At 39.0% G+C, this 27,333-nt stretch overlaps 5 protein-coding genes and 1 pseudogene across 19 annotated transcripts; 3 read left to right on the top strand and 3 right to left on the bottom strand.

Annotated features, from left to right (window-relative positions):
* The first annotated feature begins 466 nt into the window (after positions 1-466).
* LOC120010609 (ferredoxin--NADP reductase, leaf isozyme, chloroplastic-like) lies at positions 467-3,653 on the top strand. Of its 2 annotated transcripts, XR_005470903.1 has the most exons (10): positions 467-828; positions 916-1,162; positions 1,446-1,579; positions 1,716-1,794; positions 1,879-1,970; positions 2,079-2,156; positions 2,326-2,388; positions 2,498-2,732; positions 2,830-2,954; positions 3,345-3,653. XR_005470903.1 is itself a non-coding variant. In XM_038861425.1 (9 exons), the coding sequence occupies exons 1-9, from the start codon at positions 724-726 to the stop codon at positions 2,895-2,897; spliced, it is 1,101 nt and encodes a 366-aa protein (XP_038717353.1). In that variant the 5' UTR covers positions 467-723; the 3' UTR covers positions 2,898-3,112. The 2 variants fall into 2 exon arrangements, 1 of the variants encoding a protein (XP_038717353.1); XM_038861425.1 differs by lacking the exon at positions 3,345-3,653 and having other exon boundaries at positions 2,830-3,112.
* Positions 3,654-6,909: 3,256 nt separating this feature from the next.
* On the top strand, positions 6,910-8,865 carry LOC120001054 (thaumatin-like protein 1). Its single transcript, XM_038849283.1, has 3 exons — positions 6,910-7,298; positions 7,397-8,057; positions 8,432-8,865. The coding sequence occupies exons 1-3, from the start codon at positions 7,229-7,231 to the stop codon at positions 8,640-8,642; spliced, it is 942 nt and encodes a 313-aa protein (XP_038705211.1). The 5' UTR covers positions 6,910-7,228; the 3' UTR covers positions 8,643-8,865.
* A 1,682-nt stretch (positions 8,866-10,547) lies between these two features.
* Positions 10,548-13,460, bottom strand: LOC120001038 (calmodulin-lysine N-methyltransferase). 3 transcript variants are annotated; one of them, XM_038849264.1, is made up of 7 exons: positions 13,288-13,460; positions 12,987-13,172; positions 12,797-12,876; positions 12,391-12,511; positions 12,133-12,248; positions 11,568-11,700; positions 10,548-11,074 (listed from the first exon to the last, which is right to left on the bottom strand). In XM_038849264.1, exons 1-7 carry the CDS (start codon positions 13,338-13,340, stop codon positions 10,795-10,797), a joined length of 969 nt encoding a protein of 322 aa, XP_038705192.1. In that variant the 5' UTR covers positions 13,341-13,460; the 3' UTR covers positions 10,548-10,794. The 3 variants fall into 3 exon arrangements, with proteins under 3 accessions (XP_038705192.1, XP_038705182.1, XP_038705201.1); XM_038849254.1 differs by having other exon boundaries at positions 12,987-13,155; positions 13,288-13,455; XM_038849273.1 differs by having other exon boundaries at positions 12,391-12,451; positions 12,987-13,155; positions 13,288-13,452.
* Positions 13,461-13,873: 413 nt separating this feature from the next.
* Positions 13,874-15,867, bottom strand: LOC119994998 (annotated as a pseudogene).
* A 485-nt stretch (positions 15,868-16,352) lies between these two features.
* LOC119999689 (oligopeptide transporter 7-like) lies at positions 16,353-24,808 on the bottom strand. Of its 11 annotated transcripts, none has more exons than XM_038847446.1 (15): positions 24,547-24,808; positions 24,261-24,405; positions 23,782-23,812; positions 22,384-22,917; positions 22,053-22,151; positions 21,705-21,824; positions 21,299-21,583; positions 21,173-21,208; positions 21,069-21,088; positions 20,903-20,960; positions 20,206-20,812; positions 18,600-19,169; positions 18,097-18,352; positions 17,162-17,404; positions 16,353-17,094 (listed from the first exon to the last, which is right to left on the bottom strand). In XM_038847446.1, exons 7-15 carry the CDS (start codon positions 21,534-21,536, stop codon positions 16,480-16,482), a joined length of 2,643 nt encoding a protein of 880 aa, XP_038703374.1. In that variant the 5' UTR covers positions 21,537-21,583; positions 21,705-21,824; positions 22,053-22,151; positions 22,384-22,917; positions 23,782-23,812; positions 24,261-24,405; positions 24,547-24,808; the 3' UTR covers positions 16,353-16,479. The 11 variants fall into 11 exon arrangements, with proteins under 11 accessions (XP_038703374.1, XP_038703353.1, XP_038703383.1 ...); XM_038847425.1 differs by having other exon boundaries at positions 22,747-22,917; positions 24,261-24,437; XM_038847455.1 differs by having other exon boundaries at positions 17,222-17,404; positions 24,261-24,437.
* Positions 24,809-24,970: 162 nt separating this feature from the next.
* Positions 24,971-26,769, top strand: LOC119999755 (thiosulfate sulfurtransferase 18-like). Of its 2 annotated transcripts, XM_038847499.1 has the most exons (6): positions 24,971-25,236; positions 25,343-25,423; positions 25,639-25,718; positions 25,817-25,887; positions 26,350-26,403; positions 26,539-26,769. In XM_038847499.1, exons 1-6 carry the CDS (start codon positions 25,217-25,219, stop codon positions 26,647-26,649), a joined length of 417 nt encoding a protein of 138 aa, XP_038703427.1. In that variant the 5' UTR covers positions 24,971-25,216; the 3' UTR covers positions 26,650-26,769. The 2 variants fall into 2 exon arrangements, with proteins under 2 accessions (XP_038703427.1, XP_038703419.1); XM_038847491.1 differs by lacking the exon at positions 24,971-25,236 and having other exon boundaries at positions 25,243-25,423.
* Positions 26,770-27,333: the final 564 nt, after the last annotated feature.

A 27,333-nucleotide genomic window follows, 5' to 3' on the forward strand; every position in this document is an offset into this window, starting at 1 on the left:
CTCCTCCAATTGTAGAGGACCCATGAGCGAGTTGGATCTCTCCCCATATTTGACAAAAACCCGATGTATCCAAACGATATCCGGGACAATAACTCTCATTGTAGATAGTCCTTTTAAGGATAAAATCGTGTCAGCTTAAGGTCCAAATCTTTCTCAACCGCAGAAAAGAGCCTTACCAAAAAAAATCATGGATTTAAAAAAATATAAGACTGATTTTCCATTAGACCGTTGGGGGTAAGCCTACAGAAAGTGTTTTGTAGGCCCAAATTTAGCAAAAGATTTTTGTGCCATTGAGATCCCATTAGACTATTGGGGTTGGGGGCAAGCGGCGAGCCTACCGGGAATTAGTTTGTGGGCCTAACTTTAGCCCAATTGAGCCCATTGATCTTTCCGCAAACCCATCAAGACCCTGACATTGGTAGATTCCTTTTGAATACCAAAATGAGGAGCCTGTTTATTCTAAGACCAGAAAGGTTCCTAAGAATTTGCTCGAGTCATACGTTGTTGCCTAGACTTATCCTCTCATCAACCACTGCATTGCTCTCACAATCTCCTCCACCCAATTCATAATCCAATTACCTTTTGTTTTCATTCTTGATCCCAAAAAGAGCACACCCTTTTCTCCTCTCTCACTCACTTGAACAAAAAAACCACTAAAGCACTGGCCTTTCTTTTCCCTCTCCCATTTCTTGTTCTTCTTTTTCTTCATCAATCATCACAACCATGGCCGCTGCAGTAACTGCTGCAGTCTCCTTCCCATCATCTAAGTCCACTTCTCTTCCCACAAGAATCTCCGTCATCTCACCCGAGAGAATCACCTTCAAGAAGGTAATATAAATAAAATTTCTGAAGCTAAGCTAATAGCTTTTTTCTCATTGTTTTTGAGAGATTGTGATATGGGTTTTTCTTCTTTAGTTCAATACTGTTCACTACAGATACAGAGATGGCTCTGCTGGTGGGAGAGTGGGTTCGATTGTTAGAGCCCAGGTCACTACTGAGGCTCCTGCTAAGGTTGAGAAGGAGTCCAAGAAGATGGAGGAAGGTGTGATAGTTAACAAGTTCAAGCCCAAGAATCCTTACATTGGTAGATGCCTTTTGAATACCAAGATCACAGGTGATGATGCTCCTGGAGAAACTTGGCACATGGTCTTCAGCACTGAAGGTATGCAAAATTCCAATGCTTTTTTTTTCTCCCTTTCTGAAGTGATGCTTTCATCTTATTGTTCGAGAATTGAAGAATTATGGTGCTTAATGCATCAATACATACATGTATATTTTGCATATGATGTGCTAAGAATGTTTGGGGGAAAAGAAAGGAAAAGAGGGAAGATCATGAAGTGATGTTTCAATTGTGTTTGATGAATTGCCTAAGTGAAGATATAGTCATAGTCCCTAATTTAGAAAAAGAAATTGGTTGAGGCTGACTTGTGGATTGGGTGACTTAGGGGAGGTTCCTTACAGAGAAGGGCAATCTATTGGAGTCATTCCAGATGGTATTGACAAGAATGGCAAGCCTCACAAGCTGAGATTGTACTCTATTGCCAGCAGTGCCATTGGTGATTTCGGCGACTCCAAAACTGTGAGCTACTTGTCCACTTTACTTCACCTTTGATTCGATATACAAGTTCCCTTGCTAATTTGCTATTGCATTTGGAGCAATCAAGTTTATTTATGAAGGAGTTCATTTGATGGTAAATACTGTCATCTTCACACAGGTTTCCCTCTGCGTGAAACGCCTTGTATACACCAATGACAAAGGAGAAGTTGTCAAAGGAGTCTGCTCAAATTTCTTATGTAACGAATCATCAATTTAAGTTGTCATGGTTACATTGTACGTCATATAAATTCTTATGGCTCCTTCATTATTTTGTAATTCAGGTGACTTGAAACCTGGTGCTGATGTGACGATTACAGGACCAGTTGGCAAGGAAATGCTTATGCCAAAAGATCCCAATGCCACTGTCGTCATGGTATTATATTGTTCACTTTGTGCTTTTCAAGCAAGCACAGTATCAATTACATTCTCTCATTCATATGCAATACTAGTTCTCAATACATGTACCATCTTGTCATTGCAGCTTGCTACTGGAACTGGTATCGCTCCTTTCCGCTCATTCTTGTGGAAAATGTTCTTCGAGAAGCACGAAGATTACAAGGTATAACGATCATTAGATATCTTTTTTTATTCACATACGAAGTGTTACTTGAGATGCTGATATATGCGGAAAAGTAAAACAATTCCTTCCTCTATGTTCTTGTGAGTACTCTTTGTTTGCCAACTACTTGTTATCAACTGAGTGATTCTCTATTTGCCATTTAATATAGTTCAATGGTTTGGCCTGGCTCTTCTTGGGAGTTCCCACAAGTAGTTCATTGCTCTACAAGGAGGTGAGCCGACGATAAAATTTCCTCACCAACCGAATGCTTGTTTGTCAAAATCAAATGCTTCCACATTTTGTTGAGAATTGTATTGACAATTCTTGTGTTGGTGCAACAGGAGTTTGAGAAAATGAAGGAGAAGGCTCCTGACAACTTCAGGCTTGATTTTGCTGTAAGCAGAGAGCAAACAAACGAAAAGGGAGAGAAGATGTACATTCAAACCCGAATGGCTCAATATGCTGAAGAGCTATGGGAGTTACTCAAGAAAGATAACACCTTTGTCTATATGTGTGGGCTCAAAGGAATGGAGCAAGGAATTGATGAGATAATGGAATCATTGGCCGAAAGGGATGGTAAGGACTAATGAGCGGATCAATCCAGGTGAAAAGTTCAACTAAAATTTCTACGAATTGTATCTCTAAATTGCTTGTTTCTGCTGTGAATTTCCAGGCATCACTTGGGTGGATTACAAAAGGCAATTGAAGAAGGCTGGGCAATGGAACGTGGAAGTCTACTAATGCTTTGATTACATTGTACAAAAATATCACCCTCTTCCACTCCCATTGTGTAGATAGGTAATGGTGGTGTAATTTTCTTTTAAATTTTGTTCTTGGTATTAAAGAATCAACTGTATTGAATATTAATTATGGCCTCTTGAAAGGTTTTTTTGTAATCTTGAGGAATAATGGGTCATATTTATATATGAAGATCAATTTCAATCACACATATTTCCCTTGATTTCTGTTTCATTGCACCACACAAGCAATCACTGATATGACACTATGATTTCTTACCTACACTTGTCTGTCTTTAAAAACTACTCGCAGTAGCGCATTTCACAGGTGCATATATACCTCAAGCCCTAATCGCCTAAAATCCTCGCATGAATCTCTCTCTCCCCCCAATCCAGGAGGTTTTTTTGTTTATTTTGTGCTTTCTTATGGTAGCTCATTCCTCATCTCCAGGATATGAAGGAGCTTTCTCCTCAACCAGTAGAACCCGCCTGGCTTTGAGCTCTTTCTCTCCCCGTAAGTGCTGAAACCGAATACCAGATGGGGGGACCAAGACCAACCCTACCAGAGAGAGATTCCGCATCAAGATCTGATTTTGTTTAGGAGGAATGCTCTGCATCAAGAAGTAGACCTTGGCATTCATCTCATTCTCTTAGTCGATGGAACCCTGTAGCTTCAAAATTTCAAATGCTATGTATTTATGGTCATGAAACTTATGCTTGAATTCAGAAAACGCAACAAAAACACACAATTACTCGATCATCTAATTCATATTTTATCATAAAAATTATCGTAGAATCGAGAATGGAGTTTTCATCCTATACATGCATAACTTGTATCCATGCGCTTCATATTCACCTAGAATCCGCTCCAAAAAATATAGTCATAACTACCCCTCACATCAATCCCACGAACCTCTTAACCATTTTCATTCAACTACGATAACCAGAAGCAAGTCAAAATAGAAAAACTCACACAAAAAATTGTTTTCTATAAATGAAAAGGAAAATTTGGAATGTAATATATTTGAGCCTACGTACGTAGATGATATACATGCTTGTCTGGATAAAAAGGGTTCGTTTCCTTTTTATCCCCATCTTTCTTTGTCTAATTAAGCTTATTACTATTATTATGAGAAATAAAAGATTCAATAAAGAAAAAAAAGTTAGGAATTGCCATAGCTAGCTGTAAATTGAATGGATGAAGTCATTAAATGTGATTTTTTAAAGGCGACTGTTTTATGACTTTATCTTTAGTAATCTCAATTTCCTAGCTACCAAACAAGTTGAGTTTAAAAGCTTACACTAAAACACAATTTTGATGCCATAATCAATACACTTTAGAAATATTAGAGAATAAAAAGGAACTTTCCAAGGGGGAAATAAAAAACCTCATCATGATGAGGCAAGACTAGACTCATTTCATACCACTTTGTCCTCCTCTGTTTATGTTAGCTTCCGTATCACATTTCCTAAATATCTTTTCAAAAATGCTAACCATTCCAGTGTTTTTTGTTCCGGCTATCCCAAATGTTGATATATACATGTATGTTCCACGTGAAATCATGAATCTCACATGATCCGTATGAAATCGTGTACGTCCATCTCAATATTTGAGATAATTATGACAAAAAACATTGGATGCATAAGAATATTGATATCCTTTGGCCTTCCCATCATATTTCCTTTTTATTTTTCCTCTTTATGTTATGTCTACAATTAATTCCCCTTGTAACCCAACTTCATATTCATTGTTCTCTTTAATTTCTCCTCCTTCTTCCTCATTCAATGTCTACTTCAATAATTAATACATTGAAGTGGGAGACCTTACTCAACATTATTCATATAATTAACCACTAACTAATTATTTAGCTTAAAAGTGCCATATAACACAAGTTTCACAAAGCATACACAAAGTGTCAAAAGACAAAAAGATTGTGAAAACATCTTTAGAAAGAATGTTTTGTAGTATCAATATCACTCTGAATTATCTAGTGGGGGGTGATGCAATACTTTTATTAAAGAACGATAGAATTCTAAGATAAAAAATACAAAAATAATTTTGGTTGAAAAAAGAAAAACTAATTTTGGTTGAGTATCTAGCTACTAACAAGGTCTTATATTAATTGTAAATCAACTAGTGGTTGGTAGTGAGGTAGACAATACACTTGAAATGTGCTTAATTGTGGTTGCTCGGTATCATTAATTAGCACTCCCGTCACTCTCACGTTGAGTCACATTGTTCCTTTCCTCCTCCACCATTTTGTGGCGTTTAGTGCACATCTACGCCACAATTCATACTCAAATGAAGGATTATAACATGCATTACATTAATTTGTTTAAGATTTGGATTATGTATATATGCTTTGAAGTACCCTCGTTGAAATATATACAAACAAATTAAAATTCTCCTCATGTAGAGGTCGATATGAATTGAAATTAACGGGTGTCTAATTTCGGCTGTTGGATCTGACCAACGATTAAGATGAAAGTAGAAAAAAAAATTTAAAAATATTTCACAGAATGACCTGTTCGGATCGTACACACATCCCCGAATTCCGACGACTATTTCGGCAAGAAACTAGTTGGGAAAGGGCGCATGTCGAGATGAGTTGAATAGTATTGTTGTTGGCCAGAGGGGACGTCAAAGTTGGCTAGATCAATGACGGGAAGAGGCGGTGGTTCTGTGACTTAAGCTCAATTTTCGATGTGATTCAAGCTGTGACTAGCCGAAAAATGTTTGTGACAATCGGAGATTTCATTTCGATAGGTCGATAGTACAAAACTATGGTCGAATGACAATATTTGTTGCTGAAATACCGACGATGATTTCTATAAAAAAATTTATTAATTTTCTTTTATCTTAGTCATTGGATCTATTAGACACCCTTGAACTTTAATGCATAGAGACAGAATCTATAGATACATATATCTAAATTTTTTAAATGGTAGTAGTTTAGACAGTTGGCCACCTAATAGAGTTTTGGCGGCACATATCAATTTTGTTTAATCAGTCATCATGGTTGTAGTTAATCCATCGTTATCTCATAATTTATTTATTTTTTGTTCTCCTGTATATGCTCAAACTTCAACGCAATCATGCTTATAGTTATATATACATGGTTTATGCAAAATCTACGAGGAAATCAGAATCTGAAAAATACAAGAAGACCCCCCCAATTCAATCATTCATGATAGAATATCCTTAATCAAAAGCATGATCAACTTCGTAATTGTATAGTAATTAAACATGTGCAACAAAAAATCCTTCGTTCAGATGGTTAAGTTAAATGTTTGAGCATCTTAACTCATGTGCATAGGAGGTCGCAGATTCTAACACCCACTTGATACGACACATGTAATTCGTAACAAGACTTAATTGGCTCACATAATTTGATGGTATTGCATGTCAATCTAACTATTGACGTGTAGATCGCACATATTTTTGTATTGACAACTTCAATATGAGATATTAATCTTGATATGTCATCCTAACCGTTGACATGTGAGTCGTAGAAATTATTTTTGTATTGATAAGTCGGATATGAGATATTATTCTTGATAAAATATATATATAGCATGAGAGACCATGTGACTTGCCTCCTTTTCCCGGGCAACATTGCCGGTGACTCACCGCCTTCTCCTGTAACAGACTTTGACGGAACAATGACGTCTTAATCGAGGCCACCGAGTAATCGCGGACTCGGTTAAGTGATTCGGACGGTCAACGATATGAGGGAAGATTTGGCTTTCCCCACTAACTCAAGTAGCCACGTGTACATCCACGCGGGTCCCACTCTTCTATCTAGTGATGATCCTGTGCTCCATTATCAGAGTTTTAGAAAATTAGTCGCAAACTGGTTGTAAAGGTCAAACTTTTCTGAGCTGTCGTGAATTTGATCCCATGAGTTAAAAATTTTACATAATTGGGTCAAATTTCATGAACAAAAAGAGTTTTTAGAGATTATTTATTTAATAGATTAATCATGTTTACAACTGGTAACTGGAGGGGACCTCCACAGGGACGGTGGCAACACAGAGAGCGCTAGTAATGTCGGCAATGGCCAGTTCTTCCCCTTATAAATACCAACACCCACTAAACCAATCGCTGAGATTTGATACACGGAAGGATAAACCAAGAGAGTGAGGTAGAGAAATAGAGTTTTGTGGGTTGTAAGCTCCATCGTCTTCTACATTGTTCCTCCTCTCTGTTTTGCTATCTACCACGGCAAAAAGCCCTGCTAGACTACTTGTTCTTCTGTCAACCTTCAAAATTTTGATCGACTAGCTTCACCATTCCAATTTTGTTTGATCATTAAGGCAAGAGTTTTGGAAGCTATGAGTCCCTTCTCTTTCTTCCACCATTGTTGTACCCTGTTAACATTCATTATTCTCTTCAATTCTAAAGGTAATTAATCAACCCACCAAATTTTCCAAAATTTTTCATCTGGGTGTATCTCAATTTCGCGATTGTTCAATCTCTTCTTCTTCTTCTTGTGGTTTCAGGTATTTCAGGTACTAAATTCAATTTCGTGAACAAATGCGATTACACTGTTTGGCCTGGAATCTATGGCAGTCCGAAACTGGACAGTACAGGATTCGAGCTCTCAAAAGGCAGCTCTCGTTCATTCCAGGCTCCGACAGGATGGTCAGGTCGGTTCTGGGGCAGAACCGATTGCAATTTTGACAAAACGGGTCGCGGAACCTGCGCCACAGGAGACTGCGGGTCGGGACAAGTAGAATGCAACGGGTTGACCGCCGTGCCGCCAGCCACTTTAGCCGAGTTCACGCTCGGTTCCGGTTCGCAGGACTTCTACGACGTGTCACTCGTCGACGGGTACAATCTCCCGATGATGGTTGACGTAAGTGGTGGCTCGGGTACGTGCTCAGCAACAGGGTGCGTGGAGGACTTGAATCGTCATTGCCCGGCTGAGCTTAAAGCGGATGGCGGCGGAGCTTGCAAAAGTGCCTGCGGTGCGTTTGGCAGTCCCGAGTACTGCTGCAGCGGTGCGTACGATTCACCGTCTACTTGTAAGCCGTCGATATACTCTGAAATGTTTAAAAGCGCGTGCCCGCGATCGTATAGCTATGCATACGATGATGCCACTAGTACTTTTACATGTACTGGAGCTGATTATACGATCACGTTTTGCCCTAACTTGCCAAGGTAAGTTCCTTTTTTTTTTTTTTTTTTTTCATAGAAACAAAAATGAGCGATAGTCTAATTGGTAAATTTATTGGGGTCAAATTGTAAGGATTCGAAAAAATACTCAGTTTGATTTTTACGGGAAGCAATACCCTTGTGTGATGTGACGACGCTTTGGGTTTTAGTCCAATTTTCTATTGTCGTTAGGTGATAAACTTCTGTACACAGGCCTGACGATCCAAGTTTAAGCCCATATAAGATGTTTAAAGGATAAATGTGTATGGGATAGTTATTGGTTAAAAAAAAACCATTGTTTTTGCACAGAAACTGAATTTATTATTCATTTTTTCTTGAATAATTATTAACATTTTATTTGGAAAATGTTGCTTTGACAGTCTAAAATCTGCAAGGGACCCATCTCCCAAGCCAACAACAACAGAAGGGTCTGGGTCTGGGTCAAGGCCAGTAGAAGAGAGTGCACTGGATAGTTCAAGGCTTGCAAACTTGGCCACTGGAGAATCATCCGGTAGTCGCCCTTTTTGGGCTCTCCAATATTCTATTTTTGTAGGGACTTGTCTTCTTCTATCCTTTATTCACTTTTTATAGTACATCTCTTCATCTCTTGAGATCAAAAGAGAATCCAAGCCATTCCCATATCTTCCATACTTGAGGTTTAATTCATATATAATGGCGCAATGATGTAAAGCATTTAGATTTAGAAATAGAATGTGCCTCTCCTTTCACATTTATGATACATTTTTAGTGCTCGTATATTTGCCAAGTATTGCAATTACCCCCATCATGGGTTTGTCCCGCCCATGAGGCTTACAGACATGGACTTCAACACAATTTTAACTATGGTTAGGATGGTGCGTGTTGTCTTGACAGTTCTAGCTTAAACTCACTCAACCGCTCGGAAGACACGTTGGACGGATCGTTCTCGGTTTTAAAATATCTAAGATCAGAGAACAGTTAACTTTTCCAACTTTCTATAGAGATTGAACTGGCATAGATATTTTTGAAAGATGTCAAAAGATTTTTTTTTTACACGGAGAAACTATCAATCATTCAAATCCTATTGAAGATTTATTTATACCCTGTTCATATGAAATATTATAGCTTTATTGAAGATGACTTATGTCTGGTTGCCAGTATGTTGAAGGTCAAAAATTCCTATTGAAAACTCAGGCTTTTTTCCATCACTTTCTATATGAACATAGCATACTGTTACCTAAGCAAAAGAAAAAAGATCTGTGGACCAGTAATGACCACATTGACTGATCCTCATCAATATCAACTTCATCATCATGTCAATAATCAATTCCCACTTTTGAAAGGATTAAAAATTTGTTAATAATGACAAAAGAAGAACAATTGGAGAAAATACCCAAGTGGGTTGTGTTTATGGTCTAGTTAGAATGAATTAATGAGAGAAACCATAGGGAAAAGAGAGAAAGAAAAGAAAAAGGAAGAGAAAAACACAAGGAATATCTAAAATTAAACACTGAGGGGATTGATGTGAATTGAAAATGTTGGTCTTCCAACATAGAGTGTAGGACAAAAGGGGTGGAATGATTAGCTAAACGTGGTTGGCCTCCAATATTTGGGAGTTTAAAATGTTCTTGGGACGGCAAAAATCCTGCAATTACAATGCAGAAAACTCTTTGGACCCTTCACTGCTTGTTGAAATGCTTGAGAGAGAAATAAAGCTAAAAAGCCATTATGAGAATGACCCGACTTGAAACAGAGATGTGATGCTCCACCCAACTTGAGTAGGAAAGAAGCCAAACCTAAACTAAAAACAAACCCACTTTTTTCTCTCTCTAAAGACGAGATGAATAGAATGATAGAGAGACTTATTTTCAGTGGTTCTTTGCCTTTTCAACTTTTTCAAACGTTAACATGTAAGGAGCTTTGTAGTGAAAAAAACAGTAGAGGAAAAGAAGTGTGAAAAGGAATATTGTCACTTGCATAAAATTGCTCAGAAAAGTGACACCATATCAAAAAGAACGTATATGGTTGTCTCACCAGTTTCTAGTCACTCTCTAAAACGTGTTACACATCAAGCTAGTTTGCTAACACACAATATTGATGCAGTTTTATATGCAAATAGAGATCAAAACTTGTGCCCCAGTTAGCGGGGGACTCCTTCGAACTGGAGGACCCAAGTTAGACTCGCCACACACCGCAGAGGCTCAGAGTGACCATCAAAGGTGGAACAAAAAACCTTTTCAATTTGGAATGGGAGTTCGATCTTACGCAATTGAATTAGGAAGCAAGAAAACAATATATGACGTTCCCTTTTCTTAATCTTCAACTTCCAGGAACCTCCAGATTATTTAATCAAAAGCGCAACACATAGCTTTTTGACGTTCTGCATCATCCATTTGGCAAAGGGCCTTTATCTACTCATGGATGTGCATATCTAAAGGCTTTTAAATAGTGAACCTTTATGCTCTAAGGAAGAAAAGGAATCTTCTGTTGAAAGTTTCAGTGCATTCACCAATAGCATAAGATCAAAAAGGATATCATAATAAACTAATATCATTCAAAAACAGAATCTCTATATTTCCCATTAAAAGAAATTGGCAAACCATTAACATTAACCACTAGGACCACACATATGTTAGTGGAGACAGAAAAACAATTTAGTTTAATTGGATGCACCAGCAATAGATGTCAAGGGATGCAGGACAGGAGTCTGGGAACCAAATCTCAGTAAGTAATGCGAAGAGAATCAAAGAAAATTAGAGAAAGCTTATCTTGTAACTCTCACAAATAATGGGTAGCAGTGATCTTTCTCATAGCCGGGCCAGGAGTCATCACCATTCATCAAGCACTGATGACGCTTCGAAACTTCTGCGTCATAAATCTCTGATACACTGAAATGCATACCATTTTTCTCAATTTCCTCTAGAAACTTGTCCAATGAGTCACCCCTTTTAGGACTCAAGAATAAACCTTCAGAGGCCTCATCATCCTTTAACAATAATTTGATGATTCGAGTAAGGCCTTTGTGGAACTCCTTAAAAAAGGTGCTGTCAACATGACATCAAGTAAATTATACAATGAATATGAAAGACAAAGATAAAATTTTCATAATTATGCGAAAATCACGTCTGTATTTGCTAATGTGCGTCATGCATTCATTCTAAGTGCCAGTGACTTTTGTCAACTACTTGTCAACCAACAAATGGGATTAAGGATGCCTGGCTTCTCCAGGCCTCTAAAAGATCAATACTTTGATAGTCTGATTAGACTCTTAAATATACCAATCACATCAGAAAGCTGATCATAATATTGATATAAAACCTATAAGCATTGATTAGATAGACATGAGGATTCCAGGTATGTAGCGCACATGAAAATGGTGGACCTCTGGTACCATCCTGGTACTGTAAACCATCCAAACCCCTTCTCCATCTAATCATCTGTGAGAAGAGTTAGTTTTATAGTCCTTTATGTAAACAAGGTAAAGGATAACACCTAGGATTTTGTAGAAATGGATGTTTGAAAAGGAGCATTAATTACCAGTCACTCGCGACAATGACATCAAAGGCGCCAGAGATATTTGAAACATCTTCCTGATCCCAGTGCAACATCATAGCCTTTACGCTTGTGCCACCAAACACTCCAGAGTTGGAATCTATACTACGCTGAATATCTGAATGTTAAGGAACTTCAGTGTTTATTCAAGCAATTACATTTGGGATATGGGCTTTAATGATTGTTATGATAAAGCGGAGGCATGGCTACAAGTAGATAATTCATAGCGAAAATTTGAAACAAATATGAAATAGAAAAGTTTAAATGTCACATGAAAAGAAAGGAAGAACAAATATAGACAGTTTCAAATAAAATACACAAGATAGAGGAAAGCGTGTATGCTACTATCATGTTCATGATAAGGAAAGGTAAAATGGTCAATTCTGATGACACCAAATCAAAGAACTCTACGCATGCAGCAGTACAGCACCAAACAGCATGTGCCTGATCTCTATTTTCAACAGTAATTAAGCTATGCCGACATTGTAAGGCCTGACAGATGATCATACCCTACATAAACAGAAATCAAATAAACAAATTGAAAGGATACAATCAATTACTTGGGGATTCCCATCTGTGATCACAACTTCTGATGCTTTGGTGGCTGCTGCAATAACTAATCCAGCTAAGCCATAGCCTGATCCAAGCTCAATAATTTTTTTGGACCTGTAAAATTGGAAAATAAAAAAAAAACAAAAATCAAGCAAAGTGGAACAGTAAGAGCCCAGATCAATGAGAAAATATGCTAGAAGACCACAACTTCAACTTAAGGCGTAAAGCAAAAGTGACAGTAGTATATTTCAGAAACCTAAACATGTCAGCATGCGACAGGCAGAAATAAGCGAGGACATCTTCTGAGGGCCAACGACCTGTGCAATACAAGAACTCTTCAAATTTGTAGATAAGAAAGATAATCGCCAACTTAGAATCTGCATCAATTAAATGTTCTTCTAATAAGAGTTGAAATATGACATAGGCTCAAATCATGATAAGCACCCATTCATGGTTACTTCTACTGATAGGGATCATATTTCAATGTCTAGTATATTAAGAAAACTTCTTGGAATCAATTAAAACACAAGGTCAATCAAACCCTAATTTAGCTCTAACGTACTCTTCGTGTCCTCTCTCTTCTTTCTCAAATTAAGTTCTCATATCAAAGTTCCAACTAAATTACAGTCTTAGAAAATAATGGAAATCCAGGGGGAACTTACACACAAGCCCAGTGTTATCCACATTGTATCTGTTACATATTTCAAAATCACTGAGGTCCGCTCCGCTGTCCTCCCTTTGCCTGCAAAAAAAGACCAGAAAGCACAACTTTACGACAAATCAAATGAAAGAACACAAAAATAACAGAACTTTTAGAAGAAATGTATCAAACAACAAATCATCCAAACTCACATAACATAAAGCTCGGGAGCTCCATCGATGGGCAATGTATAGCAGACAGACACGAGTCTACCGTCTGATTCTTCATTGACACGACCGTCCACTATTCGGCAGGGGATGAGATTGAATCCTTGCGAGGTTCTTCTAGAAATGCGTTTGATTGGTACCTCAGATTGCTCATCTGAACACAAAAACACACTCGGATAACACAAACAGAAGATCAGTGAGTGATAATGGTCACATATTGCTAGCGATTGTTTTGACAATTTTGAGAATTCGATCAACAAATTGGGGTAATAGGATTAGAAAGTACTTGGAAACTGCAGAGAAGGACGCCGAAGAAGAGCTTGACGTAGGATTTTCCATCTTAGGGAGGAAGCATTGGAATTTGAGCTTGTCGGAGTCTCCATGAATTTCCTCTTCTAGCGATGCGACTTCCTCTGCCGTTTAACGTTGGCTACCTGGCTTACTCAATGGAGAGCTGAGCGTGGGCCAAGGACCCTATCGGCCCAGAAAATATGCGGGCATGGTTCGAATAAATAGCCCATGGGCCGGCCCGGACCAAAAACAATGTAAGCTCCGTTTCCTTTTCTCTTCCTTAATCATAAACCCACACACATTACCTGCTGGAAAGTTCATGCTTACAGGGTGGTTACGAAATTGCATGAATCATGATTAGGCCTCGGCATCGGGTCAACAATGCCCAAGCCCGACCTGAGCCCAAACCCAAAATGACCATTCGGGCTTCCAGCACATTTAAAACCGCAAAATGTGGGGGGCGGGGAGCCAGAAAACACTTGATATAAGAATGTTAAGCCATATTGAGCTTAAGAAACAGAGATCTCTAGTCTAGCATCCGTTGCAAAAGAAGGAAAAAGGTCAAAAAAGGACAATCAATGGAAAGCAATAACAAATATTTAATCAAACTAAGAATATCATACATCACAAGGCTTCCATCTACAATCTAGCTAAATCACCAGCTCACCAAACAAGAAAATCTCAGCGTATATGCTTGGTTAGAAGCCATGATTAATGACTTCACCAGTAATCTCCACAAGAGCATTTTCCATCTTTGAAGTGATGGAACCTTTTGTTGTCCCTAACAATCATTTCTCTCCCAACAAGCCTAGACATAATCTTAATGGCATTGTGACAATCACCACATACACGCAGGTTTTTGATAATCCTGAGGTGTCCTAGCCTGAGTGCTGATCAGGCCATATGCAATAGCCAAATGCTCACTGTGATAGAGCAAAGCCTGCTCCTTTGCCTCCTGATCAATGTCATGAAGAACAAATCTTGTGTCAGGCACATAACTTTGAGCTTTCAAATTTTTAAACGCCTTCAATTTTTCGTCATCCTTGTAGAGTGTTGGATTTCGAACCTCGCTGATCCTATTCTTCCCCTCAAGCATGCTAATTAGAGTGTACTTCTTTGATGTTGGTGTAGGGGTCTTTTTAGGATCAGCTTTTGATGGGTCAAGAGCAGTCACTAATTCCTCTGTTTGATCTTCAAGATCAACATCTCCATGAATTCGAGCATAATTCCGCAAAGCCTCCCAAATCTCCAGTGTGGGCTCAAATGGTAGTTTCTCAATATACTCCTTTGCTTCATTAATATGACCAGACTTTCCAAGAACATCTATAAGCACCAAATAGTGTTCCATTCTTGGAGTGATTCCATAATCATTTTTCATCGACTCAAAATGTATAAACCCTTCATCAATTGCATCTGCACTAGCACAAGCTGATAAAACTAGAAGGAAAGTCTGCTCATTGGATTCCAACCCAAAATTCTTCATTTGCTCAAACAACTCAAGGCCCTCATCCCCCAATGCATTATCCGCATACCCTTTTATCATCAAATGCCAGGTATCCATATCCCTGCTTGGCATATGATCAAACACTCTCCTTGCGTCAGTCATACTCTCACACATCCCATACATTTCAATCACTTTATTATTCAACTGAAGATCACTAAGTCGACTGCAAAAAGTAATCATGTACCTTCTTTGCGTACTCTAGTGTCTTTGATTTTCCACACAACTCAAACAAATTGTAGAAACAATTAGCATCAGCCTCAACTCCCTTATCCATTACCTCAATCGCCTCCTTCATCTTCTCCTCTTGGCACAAACGCACCAAATCAACAATGCTAGAAGGAGGAGGTGCCGCATTCACATTCTGTGCTTGATTCAGATTGATTTCGTTATTTCGATGATTAGGGTTCTGAAACTGTGGTTGTGAATTTTCGTATCCATGCGGTCGACTAGGGTAGCTGTCTGCCAGATTATCTCGATTGTATCCAGGTTGAGGCTCATGGCTCTGACCCTGACTCTGGCGCTGTGGAGGAGGAGGCCCCTGATTCCGGTTGATTTGGTGGTTCCACTGATTAGGGTTCTGAACCTGTGGCCGTGGATTAATCATATATCCATGGCTCGGGTAGACATCGGCCAGATTATTAGGATTATATCTGAGTTGAGGCTGATAGCCCTGACCCCGACTCTGGTGCTGCGGAGACCACTGATTACGGCTTCTCTGCTCACCGTAGACGTTAGGGTCAGAAGGTGGTGGTTGCTGTTGCTGATATTGAGGATGATGAGGAGTTTGAGGTGGCGGGTACTGATTTGGGAATGCAGAGGTGCTCAGGGTTTGGGCTAGGGTTCCATTGTTGGAATAGATATTAGCGTAACCGGAAATGAAGCGAAAAGGGTAACAAGGAGAACACATCGTCAAGGAGAAAGTAGAAAGTCGAGTACGCCGAATTGCCAGATGAGTCGCCATGTCCTATCTATCTGGACGATAAACCCTCTACAAAACCCTGAAGAAGAAGAAGCGAGACGAACGCCTGCGTAAGGCTATGTTTGGAAAATGGGGCAACTCTATTAGGTTTGTTTCGAGGACAAAACTGAAAACTTCAAGATTTATTAATTTATTCAAAATACGATTCTAAATATGTATAAACTTTTTTTTATCCATTTTTGGAAGGCAATTATCCGTACCTGGGTCGTTGACTGAGATAGTAAACTTGTAAAAATTGTTAGTTCAAATAGGAGTTCAAGTTTCATAGGTGTATCATTATCGTAATTTATAAGATGAACCATTAATCAACACAGAGTATGCAAATATCATTCAGCGTAAGTCTCAATTGATCTATGGTAATTGTGAGGTTGAATGGACAACACGTTATAAAAAAAAAAGATTTAATTTATTCTTTTTCAAAATCTATTGTATTCTACTGTTATAAATATCAAAATATCCAATCACACATTAGCTAAGAATTGGAACTCACTATCCCTCCCCAACAGGCCGTGGCCGTTTCTACACACTGGAGTTCTACACGAATGGATGTGAAGGAAAATGATCATTGACAAGAATGAGAGGTGAGAAGCAGAACTTTGTTCAAACAATCATTTACAGACAAGGTAAATTTATTACTCTGTATTTGTACAGTGCTGGAAACAAATATCACAGATCACTTGGGCTCAAATTAGTAATGACTTCATTCAGAAAACTGGGCAGCCTTTAACAGCAACCCCAGGAGCAGTCGGGCAGGAAGCCAATGGACAACAATCAGGTTCACTTCCCCACCAGTTGAGTGTAACATGCTCCATGTCCAAGCACAAGTACAATAATACTGCCATGAAGGCTAACCCAGCATCCAGTGCAGCAGACAACACGTAGTTATGGCGGCTCCACCAGTCACGGTAATACCTGTAGGCAATGAAGCCGGAGGCAAATCCAGTAAGAACCCAACTAGTGTAGTTGACAGAGGTAGCTGGTGGAATGTTTAGTGTAGCGCCTAGAAGCACTGGCATGTTAATAAGCCCAATCCAACGCTGGCTTGGAAAGGCCTTCTGTGCAATCCAAACTAGGACGGGAGCTATAGCCCCGACTAAGAAAAACCAATTGATGGAGGAATAATAGCCAAGATCTCCAAAAATTTTGCGAGGACCAATCAAACCCCATATTACAGAGGCATCGTAGAATACATGGTCACTGGGGCAAGTCCATGGGCTGCCTGTTGGAAGCAATGCACGGTCACATATATCTGGGATGGTTTCTATGAGCCACCAAGCCGTTCCTAAATGCACGAATGCTGCTATGACAGTACCAAACACCTGGAAAGCCAACCCTCTCTTAAAATGGATCGATAGAAAAAAAAAATTAGGCAATGTTGTTAATTACCATTTTACTGACAAATGTTCTTGCTACATTAACAGGAGAATGCGTCAGAAGAGGGACAACCTGTGCAGTAAACATGGATCTAGGAGGAATCTTCATGTAGTGCCCAAGCTTGAAGTCTTGCAAGAAAGTGATCGCTTGTTTCATACTGATGTAACCATATACCTTAAAGCAAATGTTAGCGACAGGATATCCTGGATACAAGTAGCCAATGATATACTCGCTGATGACATTCAAGCCTGTTGTCTGTTTTACAACAATATATGTCCACATTAGAGAACTAAACGAGATAAGTAGATAACATATCCAAAAAATACATGTAGCAGAAATGCGAATACTTCTTTGAATGTGTGGTCATTTTATGAAAGACAGGATAAGAAATGAGATCATTAAATCTAAGGTAGGAGTAGCATTTATTGAAGATAAGCTATGAGGCTATGAGAAAGTCGTTTACGATGGTATGGAAATGTCCAACGTAGAGATAGCGGAGCGGCGGTGAAGACGAACTAGAGAATTTGTATAGGAGAGAGTAGGAAGTAACGAGGAAGACCTAAAAAGACATGGTTGAAGTAATAAGAAATTATATGAAGTTAATAGAAGCGGATGAATGTATGATCATTGATCCATAATAGAAGTGAATGGAGAAAATGAATACAGGTGGTGGATTCCCGTTGATGTTCTCATGAACTCACATAGGACCCCAAACTTTTGGGATAAAGGCTTTGATGATGATAGTGATGATTAGAGAATTAAAGCTTCATATAATACAACAGAATAGGACCATAATCATTATACTATTGCATTGGTTTCAACAGATACGGGTGTAAGAGTTCATGATCGAGGCTATCGCCATCTTAAACAAGTTCGATGAAGATCAGAAGAGATGTAAAAGAACATGATATGTTACACAAATTTGTGAAACAGAATGGAACTCTAACCTGATTTGTTGTTGCCTTGATGATGCCCATAGGAAGCGTGAAAAATATGGCAAGACCACAAGCTAGCAAGACTCCCCACCATGGCAACTGTAGTTGGTCATTGTAGTACTCACATATAAAAATGGTAGCCAAAATATTCAGGAGAAGGATGCACATGAACCACCATTCAGGGACTTGCTTATATTTCCTCATAGACTTTGTATGCACATCCATTGTCTTCTCTTCAAAGGCAGATATGCTCAGCTGCCATATATCACTGCATCCTTGAAAACGTAAGCTTAATTTACAAAATATAAGAAAAATAACTGTATCAGATACTCCTACCAGAGGGCAGAGTCAGGCACCCGGGCACCGCCTTTGTTTCCATAATATTAGTAGGTATACTAAAGGCATATTTAATATACAATAAAAAATAGTTTGCCTGAAAGATAGGCAGCTGAGGTTGCCTACAATTACATAAATATAATGAATAGAAAATTTCAAGCAACCAAAGTATTGCTTACCTCCCATGGAAGAGCAGAACATGAACAACAACAGCAGTCAGGCCTGCAAAACAAAGACCATAAACCATAGCAAAGAGGGTGCTGATATATAGAGGACCCTCCTGTTCATATGCATCAATGTCGAGCCGAAAATTTTGGTCTATAACTGCTGAGATATTGTAGCTTTGGCCAGTATACGTAAATAGTCCATCTGAGAATATGGGAAATGTCTTGGCCTTAAAGATATTGAGCCAATACGTAACAGGAGTGATGACATACATAATAAGGATGAATCCTGCAGCAACATTGGCAGTTGCAAACCAAGGGCTGGCTAGTGGACTGTCAAGGTATGAAGATATGCTAGCCCAATCGAGTCCAACAGCACCAATGCCAAGACCATGCAGCCCAGAGCCAAGCTGATGGGCTAGGACGGAAGTAGGAAATACCCAGCACACCCATGATAGGGAACTAAGCATGGGAAAGAGGTAGCCAGGAAAGACATAATAAGCAAAGCTGCAAATGAAAGCAATGAGGAAGAACTGATTTCTCATTAATCCTCCCCTGGGCCTTTCCTCCTTCTCATGTAATGCCCTGTGTATGGAAGGAAAGAAGAATGTTAAATCCTCAGTGAACAACTACTCCTTCAAACAATGAAGATTTTCTGGAAGAAAAATTGTGAAAGCTTGGCTTAGATCTCTCAAAACATTATTTTTAGATGAGGGTTTGCAACTAATTTGCTTGCTCTTTGGAAGACCATGAAATATTCCAAAAGATTGGGTCCGTTTGGGAGTGCTTTGCATTTTGGTGCTGTGAGGTGAGGTGCTGTGAAGTAAAAAATTGTGGTGCTGTGAGGTGAGTTATGCTGACAAAAAGTGTTTGGCATGTCACAAAAAAAAACTATGGTGAGGTGCGTTGATGTGCAGTTGAGCGTTTGGATGAACAAAACTGCGGTGAGGTGAAGTGAGATAATAAATTATAAAATTTGTCTAATTTTAATTATAAATTGTAATAAATGATCTTGTGAACTTAATTTAGTTAATTAATATTTGTTATATGATGATTTATTTTCTAAAAATTAAATTAGTAATTTAGTTTATAATTTTTAATTAAATATTGTTAAACTTTAAAAAAAATTGACACGCGTGTTTATTTACGAAACCGAGTTTCGTATGAACTGCTCCTACCGTGAAATCAGATAACACCTGTGTTTGATTGGGTCAGGAATTGGTGCGGTGTGACCCCACCAAAATGGAATACCAAACATATTTGAGCATGACGCGTCTGTGTGGGAGCTGACGTGACAGGAAAAATTGGCTCTCAACGTGGAGCCAAACGGGCCCATTGTGAGCCTCTCCGTCGGACTCGGCCCAAAGGGCATGATTCCAAAAGGGTCCAACTATGAGCCAAAGCCCACCTGAAACGTCATATTACATCCCGAGACGCTTGAGCCTTTACACGTCAAATCCCCCTTACACACTACTTTCATGCGCTACACGACAAAATGATTGATTGCAAACCTTTTGAGTTTTGAGAAATAAAAAAAAATCTCGACCGTGGATCATAGTGAAAGTCAAAATTGAATATGAAAGAACGAAATCACAGAGAGAGTAAAGATTCAGATTCTTACCTGAAGAGTGATACTTGGACGAGATTCTGAGGCCACCACATGGCGGCGGGCTGCACCAGGTACCGCCGGAACACGCCAGCCCACCCGAATCCCAGCACCTGCGACGTTAAAACGACCAGCAAGGCGACTACGAAAGTCAATTCTTTCTTGTAGAATACCTTGACCGTGCTGACGACGTGAATCGCGTACACACTCCCGGCGCCGGCGTTCGCGAAGATCGTCGCGAGCACATGCTCTTTAACATTGAAAGGACCTGGATTGAGACTGAATTCCCACTTTTGACCCTTGAAGAAGACTCTGTTCGTGATCATGGAGGCCATGAGGTGACCTATCGGAACCATCACAATCTGTGCACAGGTCGCGGCGACAGTGAGAGGTTCTCTGCGGTACAAGAAGAACTGGTTTACGAACGAAAGGAGAACGCAGGCCAGGATTCCCAAGGTCCATGTGCGGAACGTGAATGTTGGTAGAGAGGGATCGTCGGTCGTCGGGACAGTGAGAGCCACTTGCTCGATCGGAGAATTCTCACCGCCGTCGGGACCATCCTCCGATGCGCGCGAACAGGAGACATCATCCTTACCTTCCTTGTAGGTTTCTTCCTTCTGAACTAGGGAGTTTGGAGAGTAGGAAAGTGAAAGAGAGAAGAAAGTGAGAGAAAATTACATTTGAAACTTGAAAGACGAAAGAAAAATCTTACTGAAAGGAGAGGTGATTTCGTCTCCGATGGTCATCTGCCCCGCATTCCACTGCAGCAGCTATTGACAAGTTTAAATATGGATCACTGCATTGTTTGGATTACATTTGAAAGGTTAAAGAAAATCTTACTGAAAGGAGAGGTGAATTCGTCTCCGATGGTCATCTACCTGGCATTCCACCGCAGCAGCTGCTATTCACAAGTATAAAATATGGATCAAACAAAACAAAGCCCATGAATATAAAAATAAAAGTGGGCCAAATCTGGATCTACCTTGCCCAGCGTCAATTATTGTTTCCGTACTCAATCCTGGCCGTTGAATTAGGTGAAAATTCAGAAAAGAGATTCTGGCCGTACGATTGAAATTTTAAAACATTTTCATTGCTATCATATTCCTACCACATGGGAACAATATGGATTTGGTCACTAACGACGAGTAGTAGTGCCCAAATAGTGCTCTGATGATGGAAAAGTTCAATGTATCTGGTCTGATACTTGGACGACATCCATGATCCCTCCTGCAATTAGCCAAGAACTGCACTCGCGTTCGAATTTCTGAAAGTTGTTTTCTGGAATTGTTGTTTTTCTTGCGAGGGTAAGTCCATCCCTTTTTTTTGAATAATCGAGAATAACCCATACAAGTTTACCTTTTGAAGGTGAACCTAAACTCGGACTCTTACACTCCTACCAAACGCCATGAAACAAAAAGTAAACAATGTCAAACGAGCATCAAATAATTTCATTACTTTTTTACTCGTTACGTTGAACAATATCAAAGTGGCATCGCGAAAGTTCACTTGAGTACCCAGTATGATCATCTTCGAAGCCAATGAATGAGATTTTTAAGTAACCTTGTCGATGATACCTCCTGCCTCTGGTCTGAATTATAAACCAGGGGGTCTGAATTATAAACCAGGGGATAAATCTGAAATATACAAACCATTTTAGTTTGTTGTTGATTGAGGTTTAGCCTGAGTGAAGAGAGAAGAATCCATTGACGAAAGAAGCAATAAAGCTAGCAAGCCACCCATCAATTTATAAAACTTCAAAAACGTTGCATGCAGCATCAAGGCAGGTAAGGTAATCTTTCCGGAAAACCGGAGGACAAAAACAGGACATAAAAAAAAAAAAAAAAAAAAAAAGAGGAGCAAACCTTGGTTATGAAGCCAATTTGGTGAACTTTGCTACAAACAGTCCACTAGTTTGTGATGTCACAGGATCAAGGTGAAATGTCTTTGTTATACGCCCCCTCCTACAAATAGGAGTTGGTGAATTCTTGCCTTTCTAGTAAAAAAAAAGAGGTAGGTGCATGTGTACACGTTATGATTCTCATAATAAATATTCTCATAATAAAAAAAAAAAAGGAGCCGAAGGACAAGACCCGACCTGTCAAAAGGTCCAATAACTAGACCAATATAAAACCAAAGAGAATGAAGGAGAGATCCCTTGAAAATTAACTTGAAAACCAATCAAAGACAACCCACCATAAGAATCAAAGAGAGTAATCTAAACTGAAGCTATGCCAAGAACTTCCACAAAGGCCATTTAAAGATTGAAGAACATCAACTGAAACCATAGAAATTTGAGAAGAAGTGAAACTGCACTTGAAAGATATTGAATGAAGGTAAAAGAGCGCAAAGCCTTTCCAAACAATGCCTATCCACCAAACTCATCGCCCCTTGAAAAGATAGAGTACAATAAAGGAAATTTTGTGGGAAGGAAAGAAGAGAACAAAGCAGTCCCAAACAAAAGCCTATCCACCAATCTGAAACGCCATGGCGATGAATATTGCCAATATAGAGAAGGTGATTTGAGAATGAAATGCAGCTGAAGAGATTAAGGAAAACCTATTGCCCTTCCTTCAAACAAGACACATGAAGCACAAAAGAGCTCTCCAGAAGAAAAACCACACGAAAAGGGCCCAAAAACAGCTTGAAAAGGACTCCAAAACAGCAGCAAGGACCACCATAAATCCTGCTTAGGAAGAAATTGAACTGAAAATCATCTGAAAATACTACCTGCAAGACGAAAAAATAAAGTTAGGGGAGCTAAGTGTGTGGCACGAGGCCAAGCACCAGCTCCAAGAAGGGACCCAGCCAACAGAACCCCAGCACTCCACCAACCTCCCACAAAGAAACACAAGCCCCACAAGACTCCAAAAGACCAGCAAAGCACCCACCACCAAAGCCTCCAAAATCTCCAAAACAAAGCAGACGAAGCAACAAAACCAACCCTTACAACAAAGCAATCTAAACCAAGCTCCAAACTACACCAAACAAGTAGCCACAAGAGCAACCATCACAACAAAGATTGAAAACTGCAAAGTCTCCAATACCTCCACAACACAGAAACACCAATGGGATAAATCCAAGGATAAAAGTTGTCACTGAAGTTTTGATATATGTTAACATGTGAATGTGATTGACTGGTTCCGATAATTTCTTAGTGGTGTTTTCAATGAAAGCTTGGCATTTCCATGTTATTCTATAATGTTGCTGTTTTTTTTTGTCGTTGGGGTGGGGGGTTGGATGAGGTGAAGGGGAGAGATGGGTTCCCATAGTACTTAAAACTGTAAGAAAAAGGGTGCTCTGGACTGCCTTTAATTTACACTATATATTTTTTTTGTTTATTACCATTTACCACATCTAGATATTTATATATCTGGAGATTTCTAGTTTTTTTTTTTTTTTTAAAACCTTTTTGTATGCATGCAACATTTTGTTGGGCGATGTTACTGCTGGCTCCCTTTTGTAATTATCTGAAATACATTTAATTTCTTTAACTATTTGTTATTTGGTTCTATCAAGCTTAGTTTTAACTTAATTTGCAAATGTAGGATAAGTGATTCAATCAGAGAAATTCAAAAAGGATTATGTTGTTACCTTGATAAAGCCATTGCCTATGCTACTCCTCCTGTACAAAAGCGAGCATCAGCAATATAAAGATTCTATTACTCTTTGGTAAGCTCATTCACGAATCACAAGTGAAGTTTATTATGTCCATGGACAAATATATATTATATGTTAATTTGAAAGTCTTGTAAGCGCAATATTTACAAAGTTTAGCACCTGAAAATAGATAATTGAGCAATATATTAGACTTAACTCTTATCAGCAACTGCAAACCTATGACATTTTAAATATCTTCTCTAAAATCTTTAGAACCATTAATGCCATTCTTTGTATGATGCTTGATACATCCAATGCTGCAACAGCAGCTCAGGAAGTTCCATCAGTCCCCTAAATCTAAATTGCCAAAATAAAATAAGTACACGCATGAACATCAATTCCAAAAAAACAGAAACAAAAACTGAACAACAGTTCGAGGAAACTCCAGCCAATAATTGCAAAATCAAATCTACCTTTCCTTCCTTGTAAGCTTTTGTATTAGCAATCTGAATATCAGTTGGAAGCGGATAAAATCCAGGCAACCAACCCACTTTCTCAAGCTTACACTTAATCTCAGCTTCAATCTCTTCCACATGAGCTTCTCTACCAAGCTTCAATCTTCCCAAAACATACTTTATACATTATTTAACCTAAAATAAACTCGTAAAACATACATTATACATTATTTAACCTAAAATAAACTCGGAAGTGATAAGTGAAAGAAATTGCCCCAACTTTTGATTTGAAAGTTCGAAGTACCTCACATAGCGAGGAATACAGTCACCGGCAGCATAAATCGAAGGGTCCAATCCGTTCGCTTCAACAAAATCAAGGAAATCCTCCGGCAGGGGCAGTTCCGATACCTTATCCATCGTTAAGCAAAGTCCGGTCGATTGACTTGAAAAAGCTGCAGCGATAGAGAAGGGAGAAGAGTGCGGGAAACTCCTCACACTTCACTCCATACGACTTACTATACGCATTAGTACGCTGCTCTTGCTAAAAATGATTGGGCCCTGAGCTGAGGCCCAAAGAGTTTAATCATTATGTAAGGCCCATTTTGGGACAGTAGAGGAGGGTTGGGCCCTGAGCCCAGTAAACTGCGTACGGAAATATTTAGCCTCATATGGCAGTAAACGAGTAGAACACGTGAAATCTGAAATGATCTCGTGGTTGTGGATCTCTTCCCATTCTCACCATTGCTGTCCCTTTCAATGGTGGTTTCTGCATCATATATTGGGTCCGATTAGTTGGGCATATACCAGAGCGTTGAATCAAGGTCCTCGTCATTCCATAGAATAAAACAAGAGAAAGAACCAAACAGCAGCAGCTTCAGTTGGTTTTCTCTGTCAAAAACCAGCAACCCAGCAACCAGATTTGGAAAGAAACCTCGAGTCAAGCAGCTACATATACAAATTGACCTCTGGTCTTCATGGGTTCTCAACCAAAGAGGTGAATTTTACTTTCCTGGTGCCTATAACTGTACTTACGATATGGGTCTGTCTGTGATTGCTTTTTTTCCTGTGGGATTGTTTCTCCTCTTGTTGCTTTATTCTAGTTCAGAAGCTGGAATTGTTACTATCAATGTCAAGGAAGCTAAAGATCTTCTTGATTCGGGCTATTTCTATCTGGATGTCAGGTACAGGTCTCACCTTTTGCTTTTGTTTGATCTCTGTGTGTGTGTGTGTGTGTGTGTGTGTGTGTGTGTATAGTTTACAAACATGTAATTATTTCCAAGTTTTTGGATTATAGGACAGTGGATGAGTGCAAGACCTTTTGCTTTTGTTTGATCTCTGTGTATGTGTATATATATAGTTTCAAACATGTAATGATTTCCAAGTTTTTGGATTATAGGGCAGTGGATGAGTACAAGAAAGGGCATGTGGACACACCAAAGATCTTCAACATACCTTACATGTTCAACAAGCCAGAAGGTAACCTTTTTTTTTCCCTGTGAAAAAGCAAAGGAAATGAAGGGGGGAAGGCTTGTGTTTGTGTGAATAAGGTTTTTTTTTTTTTTCTTTGGCTTCAGGGAGGGTGAAGAATTCTGATTTCTTGAAAGAGGTCTCATCTATCTTCAAGGAGGAAGACAGTGTTGTAGTGGTAAGTAACTTGTCATGTCTATGAACTCATGAATTGGTCTCGAGTGTGAGATGAGTGTGAGGTGAATGTCAACTATCAACCGCCAAGTGAGGATTATCTCGCTTGAGAGTGGCCGTGAGTATGAGAATTATAAAAGTACAATTATTTATCAAAATACCTTTGTTCTTTTAATAAAACAAGTTATCCTTAATTTTAATTTCGGAATAAAGCTCGTCTCCCCTTGGGAAGAATAGCTCATTCACACAATTATGGTGAACACTAATTTCCACCGGAAAAAACTGTGGGTGGAATGAGTTTGGGATACTCAACCAAATAAGAGAATAAAAGATTCCCACCCTCATTCCCCTTTCAATATATCAACCAAGTGCCCCCTTAATTTAGTTTTCTTTATTAAGGCATCATAGAGATACATTCCACTAGGGTTAAATCAGGATGTTTGTTTCCCTGTTTTCTCCTCTGTAGGGCTGCCAAAGTGGGGTCAGATCACTTTATGCAACTGGTGACCTTCTTGAAGCTGTAAGTTCATATACAAATGGAATTCCTTATTAGTTTTCCCTAATCTTTGGCCTTTGTTTCTTTTCCAAGTTATATGTTTTGTCCGAAAAAGAGACTTGAATAAGACTAACTCTTGTAAGAACATGGAAATGGCAGGGTTTCAAGAATATGAGCAACATGGGAGGAGGTTATCTCTCTTGGGTGGAGACTGGTTTTGCTGTGAAGAGGGAGGAGAATCACCAGGAGGAGCCAAAAATTGAGCTCTAATTTACTTCTCTAGTTATATATATATATACATGTTACTGTAAGAACTATTTGACCTAAACCCGAAATAATAGAAAATGTTTCTTCTGGTTGAAATACAACTATAACTTGTCCCTTAACAAATTCTTTCTTGTGTCAACTTTGGATGGAAATTAAATTTTGTTCTTGTTCATCACTGCCTATTGGTATGCAGAATGCTTATGAGATGGCAACGTTTCTTGGGTCCTTGGTAAGAGACTCCTGGTTCTAACAGCAACATAGTTGCTGATAAATCTCCATTTTCACTAGAGATCGTTTACTCTCGTCTTCAAGGGCAAATTTACTTCTCTAGCAAATGTAAATGCAATAATTGTAAAGTCTAAACCCAGATCTTCGTAACCATCATCATGTCTCTATTCAACAACGTTTCAAAAACTTTAGAAAAAAGTCACAACAAGACGAAAAATAACGATATCAAAAAAGTCAATGATGCCCCCAATGATTGAAATTTCTAGATTCAAATGTAATAACTTGAGTTGTTTGTTGTGTAAGTTTCGAGTCTCGCCTCCCTAAAATTTAACTCTGGTTTCTTTTTACTATACTAAAACAAAGTTTTGAATGAATGATTGCACTTAATCCTCCTTTTGAACATCAATTTGAGCTCAATTAAAAGTTCGAGTTAGATTAAGCCATTTGTAATTTCATTCA

The sequence above is a fragment of the Tripterygium wilfordii genome, chromosome 1 (genome assembly GCF_013401445.1).
Source record: "Tripterygium wilfordii isolate XIE 37 chromosome 1, ASM1340144v1, whole genome shotgun sequence".
Lineage (NCBI taxonomy): Eukaryota > Viridiplantae > Streptophyta > Magnoliopsida > Celastrales > Celastraceae > Tripterygium > Tripterygium wilfordii.